Source organism: Buteo buteo, chromosome 9, assembly GCF_964188355.1.
Source record: "Buteo buteo chromosome 9, bButBut1.hap1.1, whole genome shotgun sequence".
NCBI classification, from domain to species: Eukaryota; Metazoa; Chordata; class Aves; order Accipitriformes; family Accipitridae; genus Buteo; species Buteo buteo.
The window spans coordinates 42,783,403-42,797,741 of NC_134179.1; the positions used below are offsets into that span (position 1 = coordinate 42,783,403).

A 14,339-nucleotide genomic window follows, 5' to 3' on the forward strand; every position below is an offset into this window, starting at 1 on the left:
AACCTCTCAAACTCCAGAGTAACACCCTCCCTCATTTGGCAATTTCTGGAAACGGCTGAATGCAAATGTTTTGAGAGGTTCATCTTAGTTGAACTTTGTCTGAACATCTTACTACACTGGAAACCTTTACACCAAAGTTGGGTATTCTTTTTAAAAATACACTTTAGTTCAACCACAACTTGAGACTTGAAGCAAAATATGACTCATGGAAGCCCTGTGGCCCATGTTATGCAAGAGGGCAGACTCATTCATCGCTACGATCTCTTCCGGCCCTAAAATCTGTGAATGTCTCTGTCCTACAGCACTTTTTGCAAGGCAGAAACTGCTGACTAGCTGTGCAGTGACTGTGCAGGCAAGCACCAGCCGGTGAGCTTTCAGGCATAGCTTGTGCTCAGAGCACTGCAACCAGCTTCTAGAGAGCTGCAGCACTGGGATCTCTCTGCATCTCAGATGGAGCCTGGAGGATTCACTTGTTAACCTCCCTGAAGGCTAAAAGGCGTGAGATTAGATGAGTTTCAAAACCGATCAATGCCATTCCTAAATGAGCAGGAGGGGCTTGCTTTTGAGTCCTGTGCTGAAGGGCTGGGTGCGCTGTCATTGCATGCAGCCCGGTTTTAAACGGCAGCCAAAATGCCATGCACGGCAGTGCAGAGAACCACCAGTAGCCAGAGGTATGTCAAGTCCACCTGTGCAAACTTCGTAGCTCAGCGGACACCACCACCATTTGACCTTCCATGCTCAAGGTGATGTGTGGAACCAGGTTCCCAGCTGATGCTGCACTGCCTGGTCCACCGGGTCTTGACGTGGGAGGTGAAGCCACGACCTTCTGTTCTGCAGAGAAGTCCTGCTAGCTGAGCCACACTGACCTAATGCCTTTCCTTTAACGGTTTTCCTCTCCATTGTTTCCAAAACACTTGTAAGAAAGCGTAAGAACCGGGTTCCTTTCCAGATGGTATCAGCCTCCCCACATTTAAGCGTCCTTTTCTCCCCAGGTCTCTCCAGCAGAAACTTTGGCTTTTCTTCTCTATTTCCCAGTTTGTGCCCAGCAGCACCCCTGAGGCCAGCACAGTCTGGGGAACAGGAGGCTTTTCCTTCCTCCGCCTGGTTTTCAATGGCTTGTGCAAAAGCTTAGGCCAGCGTTGGGAGGTGCTGGGGAGTTTTTCGGTGCGATCGTCCCCCCAGATGACAATCGTGTTCAAACAGATGGTTTTGCTCAAAAGCGAACAGTGTCCCTGTAAATGACAACCCCCTTCCCTGAACCCCCACCTCCCTTTTACTCCTCACAGGCTGGCCTTTCCCTTGCAAAGGCTTCCCCGGGGGCTCGCAGGCTCCCTAACGTTGCTCGATTCCTTCATTCTGAAGAAGTTAGCCAAATCCATTGCAAAATTGGAGAGACAAGCCTTGCCTAAAGCGCTGACCCATGGGAGCCCCTGAGCTCTGGAGCCAGCCCTGACACTGTGTGGTCTTGGCATCAGGCAGAAGTTAAATTTTCACTGGCGTAAGCGGTTGCAACTCCGTCAAAGCTGCGCTTGTTTACAGTAGTGGTGAGCTTGGCTCTTAGTTATTGATGCTTTGGTTTCCCGTTTGTTAACGCAGGGGCAGAGCTCCTGGCGGTGCTGTGAGGAGTAATTAATTAGCCTGTAACGCACACTGCAGAGGACAGGCGGTTTTGCTAGTCGGAGTTGTGCCATCTCAGGACTGTGTTCCCCTCTTCTCCAGAATGGCTGGCAGTGTTTTCCTTCAGTTTGCATAAAATAAATCCAAGGGAGGCACATAAGGCAGAGTTTGAGAGACGCACCCAGTGGTAGCCATCCCAGACATCTCCCTCAGTAACACGGACAAGCCACTTAACCCTCAGGAGCCTCCGAGAACGGCTCCGTTCCAATCCAGAGTAATTTCAGTTCTCATTTCTGTCCCTTTGTCAAGCAGGCAGTTTTCAGCAGCCCTGGAGGACCTGAACGAGGCCATCAAGCTGTGTCCCAACAACCGTGAGATCCAGCGGCTGCTGATGCGGGTGGAAGAGGAGTGCAGGCAGGTGCAGCAACAGCAGCAGCAGCCGCCGCCGCTCCCGGTGGAGCCTGAACCTGAAGTCCAGCACGAAGAGCTGTATTCCGTGCAAGACATCTTTGAGGAGGAGTACCTTGAGCAGGACGTAGAAAACGTTTCCATTGGCTTGCAGACAGAGTCCAGGCCAAACCAAGGGCTGCCCATCATCCAGAGCCCACCCCCGTCCCCAGCTCACAGGGACTCAGCCTATATTTCTGGCTCACCTCTTGGCTCTCATCAGGTCTTTGATTTCAGGTCCAGTAGCTCCGTGGGTTCGCCAACCAGGCAAGGGTACCAGTCCACGTCTCCTGCTCTGTCTCCGACGCACCAAAACTCGCATTATAGACCCAGTCCTCCGCACACGTCCCCTGCTCACCAGGGCTCCTCTTACCGCTTCAGCCCACCTCCTGTCGGAAGTCAAGGGAAGGAATATCAAAGCCCACCACCTTCTCCTCTTCGTAGAGGTCCTCAGTATCGCGCCAGCCCCCCGGCAGAAAGCATGAGCGTTTATAGGTCCCAGTCCGGTTCCCCAGTTCGTTATCCGCAAGAACCTAGCGGAGTCAGCCAGCTCCCCGGTAGACCGAAGTCTCCGTTGTCCAAGATGACGCAGAGGTCTTTCCAGATGCCCCAGCTCCCCGTGGCCGTGCCGCAGCAGGGGCTGAGGCTGCAGCCAGCCAAGGCGCAGATCGTGAGGAGCAACCAGCCCAGCTCAGCCGTCCATTCGAGTACCGTCATCCCAACGGGTGCTTACAGTCAGGTTGCCCACTCGATGGCCAGCAAGTACCAGTCAGCGTCAGGGGAAATGGGGGTTAGCCAGAGCAGGTTGGTCTACCAGGGCTCCATCGGGGGCATCGTCGGTGACAGCAGACCGGTGCAGCACGTTCAGGCGAGCCTCAGCGCGGGGGCGATCTGTCAGCACGGCGGGCTGACTAAAGAAGACCTTCCGCAGAGACCGTCCTCGGCGTACAGGGGGGGTATGAGATACAGCCAGACACCTCAGATCGGGCGAAGCCAGTCCGCTTCCTACTATCCGGTGTGTCACTCGAAGCTTGACCTGGAACGTTCTTCCCTCCCCGCCAGCCAGCTGGGCTCTCCAGATGTGTCTCACCTCATCAGAAGGCCCATCACAGTTAATCCCAGCGAAATCAAGCCTCACCCGCCGACTCCAAGGCCCCTGCTCCACTCTCAGAGCGTTGGCCTCCGCTTCTCTCCTTCCAGCAATAGCATCTCCTCCACCTCCAACCTGACTCCCAATTTCCGCCCTTCTGCTTCGATTCAACAAATGGAGATTCCTCTCAAGCCAGCTTACGACAGAGCGTGCGATGAACTTTCTCCGGTCTCTCCCACGCAGGGGGGTTACCCCAGCGAGCCAGCCCGTTCCCGGACCACACCGTTCATGGGAATCATAGATAAAACGGCTCGGACTCAGCAGTACCCCCACCTCCATCAGCAGAACCGGACCTGGGCTGTGTCGTCAGTGGACACTGTCATTAGTCCGACGTCTCCTGGCAATCTCCCCCAGCCGGAATCATTTAGCCCGCCTTCTTCAATCAGCAACATTGCCTTTTATAACAAAACCAACAATGCACAGAATGGCCATTTGCTAGAGGAAGACTATTACAGCCCCCATGGGATGCTGGCCAATGGGTCCCGGGGAGACCTCCTGGAGAGAGTCACCCAAGCCTCCTCGTACCCCGACGTCAAGGTGGCAAGGACGCTGCCTGTGGCGCAGGCCTACCAGGACAACCTGTACAGGCAGCTCTCCAGGGACTCCAGGCAAGGGCAGACATCCCCAATCAAACCAAAGAGACCATTTGTGGAGTCTAATGTGTAAAAGACGCTTGTTGGAGTAAGACCCTCATGTTTTCAGCACACACTTCCAAGCTTGATTTCCATGCATATTATGATTATTATTATTATTTTTATTTCTCTTTGGTAGCTACATGACCAAGTTTCTCCGGTACTTTGTGTGGTGGTCAGACAGCCATGCACGTGCTCCAGCCCTTTCGTTCCCCAGCTGACCGTGAAGCCAACATCAGCCGAGCCAGTATCGTTTGCCCAATTCCAGCTAAGTTCCCAACCAGGATACCTTAGTACGTGGTGCGGGGTGGTCCAGAAATAGCCCCTACGCAGCAGGAGGTAACCAGCTCTTTTTCAAGAGACAATCGCGTTCGATTTAAATGGGTTTCTTTTGTCTCGATGAGCTCTTACGCAGTTCCGATAGGAATTCCTAGCGGGAGCGGAGCAGGGATCACAGGAGCCTTTCCCAAGGCTGCATCCGCAGGTCCCCGTGCCAGCAGGGTCGTTTGGCTCTTTGCCCCGAGGAGCAAATTACCCACAGCAAGCAAGGGCACGATGAGTTTTAATACCGAGTAGCTATGCACAGTAACCATCCTGCTTCATCCGGTTTATAGCAGTTTAATCCGAATTGGATTCCTTTGTTATTTAACCGCGTCGTCGGCCAGAAGGGGTGGGGATCACGCGATGCTTTGCTGCTTTGCAAGCTGCCTGCCGGGTGCCCCGACACCGATTTGCTCTGGGGCATTTTACAAGCATTGAGAGATTAAAGTTGGCCCTTCGTATGCGTTTTAGTCAGCCAAGGGAATTGGCCAGAAACCTCTTGTGCGTGAACTGGGATTACAACAACTTCTTTTTCACACAGTTAGCGGATGACTGCACCTCACACGCAACACCGCGTTTGCACTGGGACGGTTTAATGTTGGGGGTTTCATTGGGTGGACTTTTTCTTACTTGCAAGGGAAAACAGAAATCTGATTTAGAAAACGGTATTCAAGGAAGAAAATTGCGATTTAAAAATTTTTTTAGAATTCTTTTATGATGAGGATGCATAACGTGGCACGATGGTTTCTGAGACAGGAGGGGTCCTTCAGCAACCCCAGCCCTGCAGCATCCCTTCCTTCCGGCTCGCTCCCACCCGGGGCACCGGTGCTGTAGCAAGGGCCGCGCTCCTCTAAGATCCGTTTCCAAAATCTTGGAAAGTGATTGCCGTGTTCCATACCTGTAAATGGTAGCAACCATGTTTTGCTTTTTAAGGAGCTGTAGTTAAAACAGAGATATTTATAATTTATTTATGCGATCTATTTCAGGACATTTTTTGGTTTGGGTTGTTTTTTCTATTTTTTTTTTTTTTAAATCAAATGCAAATCACATCAAGACAGTGTGAGAAGCAGGGGACGGTTCCAAAATCCTTTTTATAGGATTTTCAATAATTTTTCAATTATTCTCTGAAATTTGGGGGGGGCAGGGGATGGAGGAACTTTCTTTACAGATTCGTTTATTACTGGTGGGTTTGTAATCTGCCTTTTCAGTTACTGAGGGTGAAGGGTGGGATGAACAGAGGGGGAGAGCGATTACCCTGTAGCTTGTTTTAAAGCAAAATAGTGCCTGTTGCCCAATGCCGAACCTCACTCATATCAACTCTTAAGAGCGATTTCAGTGCTAAGCAGGAGGAGCGATACCTTTCGGTGTTTCCAAAGGGCTATACGAATAGATTGCAAGACTTCTTGAACCAAATCATGGGGTCCAACCTCCGCTGGTGTAAAAGAGCATATCCCCAGCGCGACATCGGTGCAGCTACATCCATTTATACCAGCTAAGGACTTGGTCTGAAACTCTTAAGCAAACGCTGGCTTCGATGGGGCTTTCTTTTTTTATTCCTGTGTGTGGATCAGCACATCTCATTGCTGTTTCGTTGCCTAATTTGCTCAGAGCAAACTGGGACGTGCGTACCTTGGGACGATGGAAGCTTGTGTCTCATAGACATGTTGAGAGTGTTCAGGGGGTGTTTCCTTCATGGGGTTTGGTGATTTTTGTGCTCTTTTGGGCTATTTGGTGTTTGCCCAAGCCAGTATTTGGATTGAGGTTGGTGTTTTCTTTCTCGAGGTGCAACCCAGTGCTGACTCTTTGCTTTATTACAGGACTCGGTAGGCTGGGGGACCCTTCGGTAGGGTGGGCTCCCCGCGGCTGTGGGGACACTCAGCTTCATGCACTATTTCTCCCCTTGCAAAGGGGGGTGTGATGATTTTTTTTTTCTTCCTCTCTTTTTTTTGAAGCAGCGTGTTCTGCTTTATAAGGAATAACCAATTTCTTCTCCGCATACAGTGCACCTATAGCTAGGACATGCGTATCTGTGGGTCTGGAGCAGCACCAGTCGCTTTGCTCAACGCCTCCCATCCAGCTTTCTGATCGAGTGAGTGGCTTCCTACCTTTAGTTGCTTCTTTGAAAGGAAAAAGTAACCAAATTCAGCCCTGTCCCTATTTTACACGGCCGAGTGAGATGTGCTATGGCCGTGAGCCGTTTCTCTCCGCTGAGATGCAAACGGGACGGTCCGAGAGCAGTGATGCGAGAACTGCCCGTGCTTTGCTTTTGCTATTCACTGCCATGTGCTCCCAGTACTGTCCTTCCGAAACATCCCCTCACAGCACTTCTGTGTATAACTTTTGGGTTTATGAAGACGTTTTAAGGGAAAAAGAAAACAGCTCACACTTTTAACACAAACACCAAGCTGAAAGAAGGCTTAAATACTGCGGCGTGCAGGTTTTTTCACGATACCACGTGTTACATTTTTCACAGGATTCTTGCACTAATGGTTTTCCATCTGTTCTCTCTGTAAATGGGTGCACTTTACTGTTTGAATTTGTTACTATGATAAATACTGGATATTTAAGCGTGAGTAGTGTCTTCATTAGAAAATAGCAAAACAGCTCTTGTCTCTTAGTGTATTTTTCAAAAAAAAAAAAGGAAAAAAGAAAAGAAACCAAGCAATGAATCATAACATTTATAGCACAAGAACTGACTCTTGTATATAAGCATCAACAGATTGAGTAATTTTTAAATACAAAATTATTTGCGGTGGTTTTAAAGCACTTCCCCAGCAATTCTCTTAGGGACAGTTGAGGCAGGATGGCTGCTGTCATCCCCGGGTGGGTGAGGAGCACACCGCTCCCTGGAAAAGCCGTTCTTTACACAGTGCCCTGTGTCCTCAAAGTCACGATTCGGATTTGGCATGGACGAAAAGCAGAGGTTGTTCCGTATTGTGCTGTCGTGCGTGGTCCTGTTGTGAAGCGCGCTGTTGTACACGTGGCTCGGTGGAGCACGAGGCTCGGATCTCGCCTGACGTCCCTTCTCCCTGTCATCTTAGATCTCGATCTGACAAGCCCAGGCCGCGTTGCGGAAGCATGCGCAGAGTTTCAGGGTCGGCGCTGTCTTGTCCGTCCGTGCTACATATTTAATTACTCTTTGAGTAATTAAGATGTGGGACAACGCTGCCAGCCAGCGCCTCCATCCCTCCCCCGGCTGCAGTGGCACCGCTGGCGAGCCCCCGTCCTGCGAGCGAGTAGGATTCGTAGGTGCACCGAGTACAGCAGGTTCTTGATGGCGTTGAAACCTCCGGGTTTGGTTCTTGGGGCGCGTTGGGTAGGCGATGCCAAAGCCGACCCCTGTATTTAGCTGACCTTCCCACCAGCTGTCTCTCGTCTTCTGCCTGCAGCGGCTCCGAGAGCTGTGTGTGCCGCCGCAAAGCCGAAATCTTCTCTCCCAGCTTGGGGTGTGGGTGTCTGCCGCATCCACGGGTGGGGGATCCACCGGCTCTTGCTTTATCTCCCAGGCTGGGAGGATGCTCTGGTCCCAGGGGAGAGGACACCCGCCTGGTGGGGGGCTTTGCAGCGGTCCCCTACCAGCCAGGCTGGGAATGGCATTGGAGGGCTTTGAAAATAGTCGTTAGTGCTTAGGAAAGGGAGTGTTTTACAAAGACGGATCCCTCGGGATCTGTCTCCAAAGGCGAAGGTACCGCGCAGCCTGAGCCGCCTTCTCCGCGCCGCTGCTTGGGAGAGCGCGGGCTGGCCAGCTCCCGACAAACCGAGGAGTGCGTATGTCTGTCTGTCCGTCTGCTGCCTGGCACCAGTGCCCGCAGGTGGGTCCGTCCGAGCACTGAACTTTTTGGTTTTTTTTCTTTAACCTGGCTGTAAAGAAAACCGCTTGGCTAGTGTGAACATTTGTGTGTGCGTATGACAAACACCTAAGCCATACTTGGATTAGGTCCGGAACCAGGGTGGCTGCTAAATTTGGAGCGATTCAGTCCCCTTGTACAAAGGTTGCTGTATATTCAGGGTTACCCAGAAGAAGTCTAGCTAAAACCGAAGTGCCAGCTCCGCCTTATCTAGAGAAAAGCAAGCCGGTGTGCCTGCTCGTCCTCCGCCTTCCTTGCAGAGGGGGGTCCGCGGTGAGCTGTCGCGAGCTCTTTGGTGGTTGTACTTTGCTTTAGTCTTGGGAATTCAAGATAACTCTTCTACCGGGATTAACGGTGTTTGACCAAGGGCTTAGGGGAAGAGCTGTTGTACCCGCTGGGACCTCTGTGGATAAATGCCTTCACCCCGTGCTGGTTGCTCTACGCAAAGTCTGGCGGGGTGCGTGTTGGACACAAAGCACAATGGTTGAAAGTTAATCTGCGTTTTTTTCAGATTTGTGTGAATAGTTGCTGGATTTTCATTCAATCAAACTCTTTTTTCTAATATAAACCACTAAGGGCTCAATTCTTTAGCAAGATGCGTTCATGTCCAACTCCTGACTATACAGCTGGATCTCACCGCAACTGTTACAGACCTACCCGAGAGAAAACACAGCTAGCGCGACCGTCACCGGGAAAGCCAACGGACACCAAACCCATCCGCCGTATCCTTTCCTCCTGCTCATTTTCTAGCTGTCACGGTACTGGGGAGTCAGCAGCCAGGTCCCGTCCAACAGGATCGCATCCGATTAGTCGCGAAAACAGAGGGCTGCTTTGCCAAAAGACTTTGTCCCTTCCAGGTGACGCCGTCCGAGGACGGCGGCGGGGCGGCGGGTTGTCTCCTCCGGCGGGTCGGGGTCGTGCTGGGTGGGTGGGAAAGCCTCACGCCCAGGGCATTGGGTCACTTCACCGTGGGTCTGCCTCGCTGTGCACTGATAAGCCAGACGCTGAGAGCAGCACTGTGTGCTCCGTAAAGTCCGTTTTGTTGCTACACTGATAACCCAGAGACTCGTGTGGACTCTGCCAGTACTGCCGGTGTCATCCCTGTCCAGCCTTTTCTTTCCCATAGTGTTGCATTCAGCGTTTCGTCTCCCTTCTGTCTTCACATCCGAGAGGATCTGAGTTTGGTACAAACACGTACAGTACACACACCTTGTGCTTGGTACAATTCCCTGGTTGCCATCCTCCGAGACACTTGCTGGGAAGATCTTTAAGACACTTAAATTTTCCTTTAGCTTTTCTATAATTCTGATGTAAAGGACTTTCTCTCTGTACAGTATATTATTCAATGCATGTTCTGTTCTCTCTACTGATATATTGAACACCACACAGTTGTGATATTGTGCAGTGGGAAGAGCAACCCCTGCCGACAGCGGAGGCCTTCGCCTCTCATGTATAAGGAAAGAAGAAAACATATTTTTTCCTTTGCTGTATTTGCTTGAGCAGAGTTTTCTTGTCTGTACATGTGAGCTGTGAGATAGATGTGAAAAGTTCAAAAGAATGCATTCCCCCCCCAATGTATACAGATTGTAATCTGTACAATGAAAACTGTATGTATGAAAAAATGTACTTATTTATAAATGGTTAACACTTGGAAACGGCGTCTGGCCTGGCGTTTTTCCCACACTGCGGTGAGTGAAGGAGCGTGTTGTGGCTTCTCGGCGTGGAAATAACCTGGGGATGTCAGGACGGCACAAGGGTCAGGTCTGGTTGTCGCTGTGTGGCGATGGGGACGGGGACCCAGCACCACCGGGAGCAGGAGGGGACGGAGGCAGCGCTGCTGCTGCCGTGAGGTAAGGGGCATTAATAAAATAGGGGAGGGAACCGCATCAGAGAGTTTCCTGGATTAAATTGTAGAAAGCACAGCTCGGTGCTGTGGTCACTGGAGCCCTGCAGCTCCCGAGAACCCGTGTGCCTGCTCGCTTCATCCCTGCCCAAACCCAGGGCTCAGTTTTGCAGCTGAACGCCCCTCGCAGCTGCGAGCATCCCTGCCTCCGGCCGCCGGACCGGACTGGATGGGCAGCGCTGGAAGGATGCGGCACATCGGGGTTGCGGTGAGCAAAAACCCCCCGGCTTGGGCTTGTGCCTTTGCCGGGGGCTGCGTTTGCTTTGCAGCGCCGGGAGCTTCACCTGCACGGCTGCCTGTGTCGTAACCCAGAAGGAAGAGGGGATGCTTTCAGCGGAGGAGTCGAGCCCGTGTGTCAGGGATGCACCTCCTCATGGCAGTGGGTCTCCCCCACTTCCATAGGCACGTCCAGCGTGTGGCCAGACCCTGGAGATGTCCCCGTGGGGTCTCACACAGCCACCGGGTGCACGGCACGGGGCCCGGACAGGACAATCCCACCCCAAGCACCCACCCTGCCCTCCCCAGCCCCTCGGGCAGCTCCTTTCCCGGCTGCCCACGGCACATGGGAGCTCAGGGGTACCCCAAAACAACGAGGTGGGGGAGCAGAGATGGGAGGAGGACGGGGTTAGCTGCAAACATTTATTGACATCAGGAACATCCGCTGAGCAGACGACACATGACACGACGGGTGAAAACAATTCGGACGTGAAGACGCTGAACCTGCACAGACGCCGGGTCGCTCCGAGCCCCCGGGGAGCCCTTTGCAGGGGGAGCAGCCCCCACGCGGAGCCGCACTTGGAGGGCGATGGGCTGCCAGCGAGTGGGGAATCTGGGTGATGGCAAACATCCCCTCTGCCCATCGGCACCGAGAACGGGCTTTGGGCTTCGGCCCCTCGCAGCGGGGAAACGTGGGCTCCCACCCCCCTGGTCCCCAAAGCAGGGCACAGCCCAGGGACCCCCATCCTTCACCCCCCAGTGCCACTGCTGTCCCCACAGGGCTGAGGGCAGGCTCGGGGGGGTTACCGGGGGCTGCGCAGGGCAGAGCTGGGGAAGATTAAGGCCAAGCGAGGCTGAACCCAACGGGCAGCTTTACACCAACAAGCGTGTCCTTCCCCCGCTGTCCTCGTCACCCTGAGCCGGGCAGAGCCCCAAGACGCTGGGGACGGGGTACACGGGAACATCCCACGGACACCACAAGGAGCTCGTGCCGGGGACCGGGGACCTGGGGACGTCACTGGCTGCCGCCACCGGGGCTCTCGCCCTCCGTCAGGGTCTTGAAGTCCATGGAGAGGGCCAGCTCCTCGGCCAGCGGCGGGCGCTTCCAGTCGTCCCGCGTCAACACGTAGCCCACCACCAGCCCGAAGGCCACCAGCAGCACTCCCAGGGTGTTGGCCAGGACACCCTCGGGCACAAACTGGCTGTAGGAGTCCCTGTGGGGACAGAGGGAGATGCTCAAGCCTTGGGGTGTGGGTGGCCTGTCCCTACCCTGGCTGGGAGCCCCTCCTCATCCTCATCTCCTGGGCACACGCCCTGGGAAAGGTCCCATTCCCCTGAATCAGAGCAAGAGGGGGGTACGCGGGTGCTGCTTGCTTTGAGGAGGGACGCTCTTGGTAACAGCAGAGAAAAATGGGGCCGCGGTCCTGTAGCAGGGCTATAGGCAGCCCAGCACCTCCCCTGCCAGATGTGCTCCCCCAGCCAGAGGGACGTGGCTCCTGGGGTACCCCATAACGGTGTCCTTATGGGGCTGGGGTTTGGGGGGGGGACACCCCGAAGTGCTGCTGGGACCATCGCCGTGTCCTCCAGCTGCGAGGACAGAGGCCTCGGGGACGTGAGAGTCCCAGGAGGTTTCTGAAAACGCCTGGCTGCGGAGAGGCGGGGGTGGGTATTTTACCCCCATCCTCAAAGAAAGCTGTCGCAGGATCCAGCCCTTGTTAAACATCATCTGGGAAGTGACTCAGCAGGAGCAGAACTAGCGGCTTTGGGGGAAGGGGGGGAGATTTAATAACCGCAGAGCCCAAGCAGAGGCCAGACTCTGCCCCACGGGGCTGAAGCAGCCCTTCGCTGGGGGTCAGGGAGGTCTGGGGGGGCTACCACCACCCCCCCAGCTCCATCACCCACCTGATGTTGAAGAGAAGCATCTCAGTAATGCCCAGCAAGCAGGCGGCGATGGAGAGGGCAAAGAGGGCGACGCCGAAGAAGACGTGCTGGGGTTTGTACCGGCTCCGCAGCGAGAAGGAGGCACCGGGGAGCAGGAAGAAACCGAAGCCCAGGAGCCACTGTGGGGGTGTGGGGATGTTACGGGGGGCTGCGGGGTCCTTTCCCCCCCCCCCAGGGTCTCCCCAGCCCTCACCTGCAGAAGGTAGAGCACGAAAGCGGCCATCCCGCACCAGCTGTGCAAGCTGTACATGTCGGGGATGCCCTTGGTCCGGTGGGACTCGAAGACGGCGACGATGCCTGCGGAGAGGAGCCCGTTACCGCCGGGGCCGGATCCGGCCCCATCCATCCGTCCATCCATCCCGGCCGCCCCCGGCGCTCACCGACGAGGGCGACGACCAGCGCCAGGCCGTGGAGCAGCGCGTGCAGCGCCTTGGTGGAGCGCTTGGCTTCGTGCCTGAAGACCCGGTAAACCAGGAGAGCTGCCGGAGAGAGGGCAGATGAGCATCCTTGGGGGGGGGGGGGTCTCCCACCTCCCCAGCACCCCAGGGTGCTGCACGCAGGTAGGGGGGGGTCCCGGAGCATCTTCCCGGTCTCATTCATCATCATTTTATCCCCGTCGCTCCCTGCCCGGCTGCAGCTCCAGGGGCTTTGAAGACTGCAGCTGGGACAAAGCGTCCGTCCCGCAATCCTGCTCACCGTCACCTTGGAGGAAAACCATGCCCAGCACCATGCAGAGGGGGTGGACGTTGAACTGGAGGAGGCTGTGCCAAGCCACGCCGCCCCGGTACCGACCCAGCCAGGCTCCGGTGGCGGCCAGCAGCGTCAGGCCCAGCAGTTGCGACACGACCACGTACGCCGAAAGCCCGGCGGGGCTGGCGGGCGGCGGAGCGTCGTCCATGCTGGCCTGAGGGGACAGAGAGGAGAAGGCAACGAAGCCACGGGTGGTCTCGCGTGGGAGCTGGGGGGGGGGGGGGTTCCCGGCCGGCCCCGGTGCCCCGTCGGGCACGGCCGCTCCGCCCTCACCTGCCACGCAGCCGGAGGGAGCCGGACTCTTCCTGGTGCTGCCGGGGCCGCTGCGTCACCGGCACCCGGAGGTGGCTCCCGGCCACCGCGGCACGCCTGGTCCCGCGCTCCCAACCCTGCCATCCTTCCATCCTCGTCCTTCCGTCCCTGTGGCTCCATCCCCATCCCTCCCACTCCATCCCCGTCCCAACCCTCGCCCCCTCCTCAGCTCACCCACCCCCACGACAAACCCCCCAAATCCTGCTAGAGCAAGGTAGCAGCGGGATGAAGGAGGCTGCCTGGGACCCCCCCCCCACGACAAAAACGATGGCCCTTGGGCACATGGGGCTGAGCAAACCGTGCTGGGGGCAAAGTGGGGGGGGGGGGAATGGACACACGGTGGTACCCGACCACGCTGCGGCCATCCCAGAGAACTGTCCCATGGCCCCCCCCCCCCGCCACCCACCTGCACCCACGTCGCGCTTCGTGCTGGGTTATCCCCCGATGCTCCTCGCTGGCCCGGGAATCGGAGCCGCCTCCACCGGCACAGCCGCTTCTCCTGCTTCTCCGTCAACCAGGACCACCAAGTCCCAGTTCCAGGGACCAACGTCCCACCTCTGCCCCGGCCCCGCTGCAGCTGCCTCTGGGAAGAAGCGCCCAGCCGGCTGCGACAGACGGACCCAAGGTACTGGTAGGACTGGGGGGGCATTGAGGGGGGGGTGGGGGTGCATTAAGACCACGCACACACTTTATTCCCAGCCACCTTTATTGGATCAGCCGGATAAGTGGGTTAAGGGAATTGGTTTATCCCATTAGGTTGCACTGCAAAGGCCGCCTGCCCGCATCCAGCCTCACCGCCCGGGGCCATGGGATGCTCCGCGGGATGGACACGGGGACCAGGCTGGTATGGGGGGGGGTGGAGGGGGGGCAGCGAGAGGCACCGTCTCCTCCCTGCATCACAACAGCCTCCCCCAAACCCTCGCCACTGCCGCGGGGCTGCTGGCTCCAATGGGGGTCCCAAATGGGTGCCCCTGCGGTCCCATCCTGCCCCGTGCATCCTCCTGCCAGATGCAAACACCTGGCCTCACTGGCATTCACACAGGGGGCCAGCCTGGTCCCCAACTGTGCTGAGGATGGAGGGACAGGGAGTGACCCCCCCAACCACGAGGGGGGGGCTCTGCGAGTTGCCCGTTAGCCCTAAAACTGTCCTAAAAACCATCCCATCCGCTGGTCCCAGCCTGGGAGAATGGGAGATGGCCAGG

General features: G+C 55.9%; 2 protein-coding genes across 2 annotated transcripts in view; one reads left to right on the plus strand and one right to left on the minus strand.

Moving 5' to 3' along the window:
- The window catches only part of TANC2 (tetratricopeptide repeat, ankyrin repeat and coiled-coil containing 2), a 255,436-nt gene extending 245,772 nt beyond the window's left edge, over positions 1-9,664 (plus strand). Inside the window, exon 29 of the mRNA XM_075036249.1 lies at positions 1,930-9,664. Coding sequence (XP_074892350.1) covers positions 1,930-3,880 — 1,951 coding nt within the window. The 3' untranslated portion in view covers positions 3,881-9,664. The remainder of the gene's footprint in view (positions 1-1,929) is intronic.
- Positions 9,665-11,149: 1,485 nt separating this feature from the next.
- Positions 11,150-12,973, minus strand: CYB561 (cytochrome b561). Its single transcript, XM_075036882.1, has 5 exons — positions 12,772-12,973; positions 12,456-12,554; positions 12,269-12,372; positions 12,037-12,194; positions 11,150-11,348 (listed from the first exon to the last, which is right to left on the minus strand). Exons 1-5 carry the CDS (start codon positions 12,971-12,973, stop codon positions 11,150-11,152), a joined length of 762 nt encoding a protein of 253 aa, XP_074892983.1.
- Positions 12,974-14,339: the final 1,366 nt, after the last annotated feature.